The sequence below is a fragment of the Atta cephalotes genome (genome assembly GCF_000143395.1).
Source record: "Atta cephalotes unplaced genomic scaffold scaffold00054, whole genome shotgun sequence".
In the NCBI taxonomy this organism is placed as follows: domain Eukaryota; kingdom Metazoa; phylum Arthropoda; class Insecta; order Hymenoptera; family Formicidae; genus Atta; species Atta cephalotes.
The window spans coordinates 507820-518259 of NW_012130118.1; the positions used below are offsets into that span (position 1 = coordinate 507820).

Genomic DNA, 10440 nt, shown 5'->3' on the forward strand with positions numbered 1-10440 from the left:
TGTNCGTTCTCGGTCGTCCGTTCGTCGTCGTCGTTGTCGTGTGTCGTAGTCGTGTGTGTGTGTGTGTGTGTGTGTGTGTGTGTGTGTGTGTGTGTGTGTGTGTGTGTGTGTGTGTGTGTGTGTGTGCCTTAGTTATTTGTTTTTTGTTATCTTTTATATACCATTTTTGGTTTTTACACACGCACGCACGCACGCACGCACGCATGCACGCACGCACGCACGCATGCATGCACGCACGCACGCACGCATATACACATACAGTGCTCGCTAAAAATCCCGGACCACCTGAATAATTTCTGAATGATTCGAGATATAGGATTGAAATTTAGAGGAATACAACGGGATCGTAAAATCTATCATTGAACCTCAAAAATACCTACCTTAACATTCCCGAGGGGAAGGGGGAGAAGGAAGCCTAAAAATCTCAAATGACATGGAATCAAGTGAAGGCTCATTTAAAGGGCTTTTCAAAACAAGAACAACGTAGACTAACCGAGATCTTTACGAATTTTTTTCGCAGAGTTATGATCATTTGAACATTGTTATTCAAAAGAAAAAGTTACATTTCTTGTGTGTATGTGTGCGCACTCGTGCGCTCATCTTGGCTCATCTTTAATTGAATCGGTTTTTCAGAAACAGTTCAACGAATAGTTTCAAATGAGAGTTTCTTCCCTCAACCCCACATGCTATTTAAAAAAAGGAATTTCTTCTCCCCCCCCTCCTCCTCACGGTAATGTTAAGATAAGTGTTTTTGAGGTTTAATGATAGATTTTATGATCCCGTTATATCCCTGTAAATTTCAATTCTATATCTCGAACTATTCAGAAATTATTCAGGTGGCCCGGACTTTTAGCGAGCACCACATATCCAAAGTTTTCACGTAGATGGACTTTGACAGATACACTATTTAGTTTGTGATGGTTGAAGCGTCAATTACCACCACTACCACTCATGTCCATTATCTATCTTTCCTCCAGCAAGAGTCCGGCTAGTATTCGTAACCAACTGACTGCTAACGGAGTTGTGAAAGTTCTTCTCTACAAGACTTCGAACAATGAGTAATATCATGAAGCTTCAAATCATCTCTTTCGTCAATTGATATAATTTGATACAAAATTGATATCGTGATATCAAAGAGTGAGTAGGACTGCATTCAGAAACTGACGCAAGTGCTCGAATGTATAATTTCCTTGTTTTATGTCTAATGAACGATAAAGATAGAATGACGCATTAGAGCACTCGGATAAAATTCCAAATACATTCTAATAATAATAGTACAGTTTCTCTTCATTGTGCATTTAAAGTGTCATGTTATTATTCACGAACTTGCAAAAATGCATTCCTACTATAATCAGAATTAATCTTATCTTTATCTCGTTCTCATAAAATGTCGTGTCATCTTGTTTTCATTTCAGTTAACTATTCTTTCAAGTGAAGTGTGATCAGTTGGCATAGTTACAACGATAGCAATTGAATCATTACATACATCAAAGATTACGTAAGACGGCAAATACTCGAATATACTACATATATTCACTAACATATATTCACACAGAAGCGAATCGTGAAGTCACTAGATCAAAATGAAGATGTCGTTACTGGTTCTCTTTGTAATTTTGGCTTTTGATCAAATTGCTAGTAGTTATCGAATTCTTGGTTTATTCCCGTTAAATGGCAAGAGTCATTGGAACATGCAAGAAGTATTGATGAAAGAATTAGCGAGACGCGGTCATCAAGTAGATGTGGTCTCGCATTTCCCGCTGAAAAAACCAATACCTAATTACAAAGATATTAGTCTGAAGGGCACTACTCCAGAAGTTACGAACAATATGACCGCGACACAAGCATTAGGCTTCTCCACCCCATCTATGTCCAATTTGGTTCAGAAAACCGGAACCTCAACTTGCAATCTGTTCAGCCATCCAAAGATACAAGAGCTGATCAAAAACCCACCACAAGATCCTCCTTATGATCTCGTCATTCTAGAGGTATGTCTGTATGATGTTTTCGACTTATTTTCAGAAAACTGTCAAAAGATTTTTTACAACTTAATAATTGTTCAAATATTCATATTACATTTTGTAATTCAATGTTAAGTTAAATTTCTCTTTAAGTAAAATTCACTTATTATTAAATGCGAAATAAGACTTTAGTAATTATTTTGGAGCATCACTGAAACTTAATTCACAAAAAAGCTCTCAATATTTTTAATAATAATATAATGAAAAGGGGTAAATAAGAATATTTGCCCCCCCCCCTTTTATCATTATATTGTTATTGAAATTTAAAAGTCCTTGATTGTTTTATATTACTCAATATTTTTTATAATAAAAACTGTTAGTTACAACAACACAGCGACTTAGATTTTTTTAAACGGAGATTTTTTTCTTTATTGAAGAAAAAATCTTTGTTTAAAAAATCTAAGTCTATGATTATATAAATATTTTATATATATATATGTATGTGTGTATAAAGTCTGATAAAAATAATAGAATATTATGTATACTTCAGAAAAAATGATAAGATGGTAAGGTAAACTTGGGTAAAATGGTTATCTTATCTAAGTTCATCCTACGAAAGAATTAGCATAAGTAATCAACGCATGAGAAAATGGATATAACTTTATTTATATTTTTAAAATCATTATCGTGATAAAATAATATTGGCAAATAATCATTTTCATAAAACTTTTATCACAAAATTACATAAAACAAATAACAGTTAGAAAATTATATAAAAAAAGACTTGAATTATATAAAAGAAGACTTTTAATATACGATATGCGAAGATAATTAATAAAGTTAAATATAAAAGGCGGTTAAAAAGCAAACATTACTTCATTAAATGAAAATTATTACCGCTTTTAACGAGATGTTAATTAACTGCTTATAACCTGGCAAGTCATTAATTATTCACTAATTATTAAATATTTATTACACACGACAGACAATGCTGTATCTGATTTTATTAAAGTTACAGCGTTTTACTACCAGAAAACAACTTTTGACACGGAAAATGTCGTCCTATTATCTCAATATAATGATAATGATAATTTTCCATCATAAAGCTATTAATTCGAATGCTCTCTTACAATATTTAAATATCGAAATATAAAAGTATTATATAAATTATCAATTTTGTAAAGTAACTCGAATCGTTAAGATTCTTATGACTATGCATTTTTCATGAAAATTTTTTCGCTGCTACAATTCTTCAGCGCTTGTATGTCAAGTTTTCCGCGCTAATTAATTCCTATAAGTTTTTAAGTTATGCGATACATCTGCATAACATTCGGTTATATATAATCTTAAATTAAATTTTAGATATTGTGATGGAAGAATAGAAGATATTAAAATATGATCCATATTACAAATATTCGTACATAAATTCTGAGTCATATTATGCTATTATATATAATTAAAATAACAAATAATATATCACAAAAAGACTGCATAATTTATTAAAATGAATTAATTAAATTGAATTCCATTTCGATTTAATAAATCAAATTAGAAATTTTAATTAATTAATTTGCATTTTCATTCGATTTAACTTTATTGTTATTGTTAACTTTATTGTATCTATATTCACTAATTGATATAATAAATTAAGATAATGAAAATAACATAGCTCTTTAAGAAGCCTATTCGTGTCTTCTTGCGCTTTCTGCGTTTAAAATGGAACAGTTATGTATTCATGCTTTGTAGAGGGAGAATGAAGAACGAAACAAAGCAGAAAGAGCAACTATAACGAACAGATGTAATGACACGTGAAATTGCCACACTCAATATAATAAACCGGGAAGCGTTTGAATCTCGATATGAGTTGTGTGAGAGATACTTGTTGCGTTATTCAATTCGCCTCATTCAATGAATATCACAGTGTTTAGAGGTTCTAACGAGCTTTTACCTGTTTTCGAATAATGAATGCGAAATGGAGGCTAAATGATCAGGAATAGACTACGTGTTAACTTTGTATTCGTAACATGAAGATAATACTTTCCAATTGTGAAAAATGTAATATGATCAACGTTAATGTGTAATTAAACAATTAGTTAGTAAACCTGTCAGATGTTAAAAAACACTACTTTTGTAAAAAAAATTCATGAAAAATGCGTAATTATAAGCCGAGAGTTCTAACGATTGAAATTGACTCGCAAAATCAGCAATTCTGATGCATTACTTTGACATGAATACATGTTTGTTTTTCACTTGGTTTGATCATCATATCTATTTTTTTCTTATCGCGTCTATTTTTTTTCTCATCATGTGTAGCCGCATAACAGAATGGTAATTCGTTTCTGCTCTTTATGAGTAATATTTCAAGGCGACATCGAGTCAAGGTCTCTTCGTAACTTAACTGCATTGCTAAACAACCAATGATCCAAGATACTGCGCATCTTTACCCAGTCGAACAAGTGTACGGTTTATATGGTTTATACGCACTCAATATCACACGAGTGATTACAAGATGTAACTTATTGAGCACGAATAATTAATTAATATTCAATTGACAATATACGCAGTTGTTCGCATCTTCGTGCTACATGGCTTTCGGCCGTCATCTCAAAGTACCTATGGTCGGCACGGTAGCCAGCGTTTTTCATGATTGGCTCTCTGAGGTATCCGCCAACCCGATGAATCCTTCTTATATCCCGAGTATATTCTCGGGATACAATCAACAAATGAATTTCAAGGAACGTTTAACAAATTTCCTAATAATGCATTATATCTCTTGGCAATTTCATTATTATACAAATAGCCATCAATTGAAATTGGTAAATGAGCACTTCGGCATGAACTTGCCACATATCGCGGATTTATATAACGATGTATCTTTATATTTGGTCAATTCTCATCACTCGTTAAATGGAATCAGACCAATGACCACTAACGTGATCGAGATCGGTGGTCTGCACCTCAGCGACGAGGGTGACTCGCTGTCACCGGTATGTTTCAACATAAATCACTTTTTTTCTTATATTATTCACAAAATTCTTTCTGGATATAATGAAACCTGACTAGAATCAAAATCATTTTTTTATTAATAAATATATAGTTTTATTTTCTTCTTTCGTTCAAGATTAAATAAAAAATAAGAAAAATATAACTGCAGTTAAATAAAATGATTATTTTGTGCAGAAAATATAAAATTTATTGTTCAAATAAACAGAATGTGATATTAATAAAAAAAATAAAAAAATAATATTTTATGTACAAAGGTAAAATACAGAAAGTATATTTTTATTAAATTTTATTAAACTTATTTATTCATGCAATGTGCGTATTGAAAATAAACTTGTTCAGATTCGCCATTAAATTTTTATTAAATAAATATAAAAATATTCGATGTTTCATTAATAATTATTATATATATGATTATATGTATAACAATTATGATAAATATAGAAATATAGAAATATGAATACTTTTTCGTTGCATATTTAATAATTTTATTCAATACTTTTTTATTTAATTTTTTTTTCAACTACATCTCATATTTTCTTGCAAGAAATATTTTTTAAATATGCTCATTTCAAAATTTCTTGCATTTAAAAACATACCTCGTATACCCAGGAAGAATTATGTAACATCATAAATTATATGCTCTAAAGAAATATACGTATATAGGAAGTGCAAAAATGGTTGGACGAAAGCAAGGATGGCTGCATTTACTTTTCATTCGGTTCTATGGTGAGGATTGAAACTTTTTCTAAGGAATTATTGCAACAAATTTACGCATCTTTCGAGAAAATCGCACCGGTTCGTGTATTGATGAAAATCGTAAAAAAGGAAGAGCTATTACCAGGCTTACCAAAAAATGTCATGACGCAATCGTGGTTCCCGCAGATCGCCGTTCTCAGTATGTAATTATCAACTAGTATGTAATTATCACACATCAGAGCATAAAAATAACTGATTTCGTTTCGTCATATAATTATTTTTAGAATTATTTTTAATATAAAAAGTTCACAGGATACATACTACAGCAATAAAATATTTGTACATAAATTAAATATTCCCAAAAATCGTTCGCTGTATTTTCTCATGATAGAAATTTTTCTAATTGGATTGACTTTATATTCGAAAAGTCGCAAAGAATGCGTTTGTAAAATAAGTAATTTTGGAATTTAGCTAATTATGTTAAACGGAAAATATTGTGTATAGTTGGAAAAAAAATTTACTACTTTTATCATTATTCAGAAAAACAATTTTGAAAGTTTTAAAAATTGTTTAAGATAAAAATCACTCTAATTAAATCAAGTTCCTAAAATATTGAAATAAATAAATAATTGGTTTAGGAAGATATTCTATATCATCTTTTAAATCATTGTTATATCTATCATTTTCAATCATATTTTTGCAATAAAGAAAAATTAGCATCACTATGAATTTCAGAGCATAAAAACATACGAGCTTTTATTACACATGGCGGGCTCCATTCGACTCAAGAAACAATCTATTGCGGAGTTCCTATGATTGGAATTCCTCTGTTTGGTGATCAGCGCATCAACATTAAAAATTATGTCAATAAGAAGGTGGCTATTTCGTTGAATTCAGTAAACAATGTTACTGAGGAGAAATTAACTTCGGCAATAAATAACATTCTGAAGGATTCCTCTTATCGGTAAGTGCTCAAAGACTATTAACATCGGAAAGCTTAAACATTGTACAGTTGTCTGTTAATTGTAATGTGTTCAACTGGGTTTAATGGAATCACAACATTGATCGCGAGAGAGATTGCAAATACAGGACGTACCTGTGCTGAATTCACAAGATGTTACATTTAGTGATCGTGCAATAATAATGTTATATCTTTTATAACGTTGTATCTTTTATACATATACTTATACATATACTTATACACACTAACCAATAGGAAATAAGAAATAAGGGTCGAATCTTTAATGCTTAAATAATTTCAATGTGAATTTGTATACTATATATGCATATATACTATATTAGTAGTCATTCACGTACTGTGCACCGAGTTAATTTTTCCGAACTTAAAAACTAGGCTAAACTATTGAAATAATAATATCACAATTAAATTTTGCTCAATAGGCATCTGTTAAAAAGATCTTAATATGCTAGAAATCTGTATATATAAAAAAAATTTATTGCGAAAATATTAGCTCGAATCAGAATCTCTAGCATTCTGTGCGAGCATCCTAAGCCTTTAGATCACTGAGGCCTTAATAATATTTTTTGCAATAATCGGTATATGTATGAAATAATTAAAAGTTATATATTTTTTATTAAAGTTCTTTAGCCTTTTTTATTTATTTTTGTATGTCTATTATATTTTTAACTTCATTTATTATTACTTTCAGAAATAAAATTGTTTAAATAAAAATATGTGATTTTACTATTGTTGGTGTTAATATGATAACATTGTGCAACAATCACAAGTTAAATGAACTTCAGAAGTCAAAATTCACTGCTTTAAATCTTATTAGCCATTTATTGATCCATAACCGGTTGCACCGTTCCATATCGCGGAATAAACAGAGCGTGTGCTCTCTATTGTAACCAAATCTTGCTTTACTCTCCAATGCATATCGTGAGTCAATTCTAATCAATTGGTATGTGCTTTAAATTCCACGTCCATTTCACCTGCACAAATCCATGAAATACGATTTACGCATAAAGGTTAAATAATAAGAGCAAACGCTTTAACTAGGACAGGATGGAAAAAAAATAAGAAAAATGTGAAATCTATGTAAAAAGTGTGCACTGTGACAGTTAAAAACAATTAAAATTTCACGATTCAGCGTCGAATGAAAATATGACGTAATTAAAAATATTGCTCATTACGAACTTCTGAGTTTTGCTATAATTAATTTCGTCTGTAAACATCAACCCTGTTATATTGATTCGTCAACGCTTCTCTTCGTTTCAGTGAAAATATCCAAAAACTATCGAAGCTGTTCTTTGATCGACCGATGAGGCCCTTGGATGCAGCTATATTTTGGGTGGAATATGTAACAAAATTCGGAAACATGCTTCAATCACCAGGAATTAAACTCAATTGGTGGCAACGGAATCTAATAGACATTTACGCCTTTATATTCACTGTAATTATTATAGTGCTTTATATCGCGCTATTTATTCTCCGAAAATTAAAGAAATTCTTGTTCGGATCGCGGGCTTGTGCAAAGAAGGACAATGCAACAATAAAATTGAAGAAGAATAAGTGAACACGCCGTACAAAATAATATTTTTCTCTATTTTGATAAATTCAACACCTTAGAAATCATTATCTCCTCGAAATGTACAAAAAAAATATTTCAAAACGGTTGTTAAAAACAACGTTCTTATTTCATGTTGTACATAGTGTTTTAATAAATTATATATTTAATAAATTATATAGTTAATTACAATTTGTATACTTGCATGTGCTTCAACACATGCTCCGCATATAATACCACAATTTCATTGTTTCCTATCATTTGTCAACGGGCTTGTATTAATAATAAACGAAATGTCTAATCTAGAAAAATCCGATATATTAATGTGCAGTCACTATTAATCGATTGAGTACCGAGATAAAGCAAATAGGTCTGATAAAGTACGCGATATGTTGCATTGCATATAATGAAGGTGCATTGCGTGCGTGTTTTCTGCACAATTTTACTCGCCATTTTTACTCCTGTTTAGTCGATTTCGCTTATTTTCAAACATGAAATACTTTACCCGTCGGCGGCAGCGTCGTATTCGCGGCTTTCAGCTTCATGCATTCTTGCTCACGTTCCAATAGAATTCGACGAAGTTCCTCGTCGAGTAGCGTGCTACCCACCGTTGTGTTTCCCGGCATCTGTTCGGCAAACAACGCGTGGAATATTAATGAATTGCAGTCGCAAAAGTAAGATAAGTTATAAACGTCCGGTACACGTTACAGCATAATTTGACTTTGTAACGTACGGCTATTTAATATGCGTCTACAACTATGATAGAAACATGAATGTAGCTTTCATTAATATTTCATTAATTAAAACCTTTGTTAGAAAGAAAGTACTAAGAACATTATTATATCAAGATAAGTTTAGTTTTATCATAATAAAAAAAAAATGAATTTGAATTAGATATTATCTCAAAATACCTCAATGTAATATATTAGTTTTTAAAAATAGTTCCTTAAGCATAAGATCGATTTTATACATCAAAAGCATTGGAATCTTCGGAAACATAAAATATGATAGAACTTTGCATAAAAAATATTCTCTATATCGAAATTATAAAATTGACATTCCGCGCTTTATTGTCCTAGCTACTTCTATATTTTCACTACATTCCAAATATTTTCTGCATTCACGTTTTTGTGTATTAGTTCCCGATATTCATCACAACATTGACAATTTGTCGATTATTCGCTTCGAAAATCATCGCTTCGATTTTATCGCGCAAAGCATGACTACAGTGAAACTTTGCAGAATAAATATAAATCGTCGCCGTTAGAGATTTCAACGCATTATTGAGGAAATCGTTACATTGGACTACGATATGACCCGTAATAACTTTATTGCATAGAAATGAACGTTGCATCCGGTCATGTCGCGACATGAAATAATGAAGCAGAACGTTTTATGACAAAGCCGCTTTACTGTAAACGCTAAACGAAGAAGCTCTCGATTCTCTGCACAGTCGGGATATTCGCAAAATTTTGTCATACAAATAATCATTATACATTGTAGTAGATTCTTTTAGATATTAATTATTCCCGACCGCAAGAATATACGTCAAAAGAAATCGTTTGTGACACAAACATTAATTTATGAAAGTATATTCTTAAGTACGATTTTCTGTGAAACGTACGTTACTTTTTATATATTGATATTAAAATATTGAGACACAATGTAAAATGATTACAAATCATAATTACTCAAATTATAATTACTTTAATTAACTTGTATTAAAATAAATAAAGTAGAGACGACGTATGTGTGTGTGTGTGTGTGTGTGTGTGTGTGTGTGTGTGTGTGTGTGTGTGTGTGTGTGTGTGTGTGTGTGTGTGTGTGTGTGTATAATATAATTTTACTTTTGATTTTCACCTCATTTTCACAAGAATAAAATTCATATTGTACACATAATTACTAGCATTGTTACAGCTTGAGGTGCACTCAACATAAAAACGAATTATTGGCACGCTTCAGAACGTCGTAAATAAGCGTGCACTGCCCAGCTGACAGACGTTATCGGCTTTGCAGTGCGTACATTTATTATCCAGTCAACAAAACTCCACTTATTCATTAATTAGTTAGTTTGTACAGTAATGCCAATGTATATCTGAATATCACATACGGATTACATTGCGAGCAGATCTCGATGAACAAAAGCTCTTGCTTACTATATTTTCGCAAAACGAATAATTTATTTTATTGAGTATAATCGAGTATAAATTGACATATATAACTTCAGTGTTATATACATTCTTTATACA

General features: G+C 31.1%; 1 protein-coding gene across 1 annotated transcript; it reads left to right on the forward strand.

Annotated features, from left to right (window-relative positions):
• The first annotated feature begins 1583 nt into the window (after positions 1–1583).
• Positions 1584–8368, forward strand: LOC105623142 (UDP-glucuronosyltransferase 1-9-like). Its single transcript, XM_012204542.1, has 5 exons — positions 1584–1988; positions 4526–4948; positions 5631–5862; positions 6399–6627; positions 7903–8368. Exons 1-5 carry the CDS (start codon positions 1584–1586, stop codon positions 8198–8200), a joined length of 1587 nt encoding a protein of 528 aa, XP_012059932.1. The 3' UTR covers positions 8201–8368.
• Positions 8369–10440: the final 2072 nt, after the last annotated feature.

Bases quoted from the DNA above. Each gene is read 5' to 3' on its own strand.
- LOC105623142 (XM_012204542.1), top strand. From the start codon at position 1,584: ATGAAGATGTCGTTACTGGTTCTCTTTGTAATTTTGGCTTTTGATCAA. The intron at 1,989-4,525 runs GTATGTCTGTAT...CAATATACGCAG, and splicing joins ATGATCTCGTCATTCTAGAG to TTGTTCGCATCTTCGTGCTA. The intron at 5,863-6,398 runs GTATGTAATTAT...TATGAATTTCAG, and splicing joins CCCGCAGATCGCCGTTCTCA to AGCATAAAAACATACGAGCT.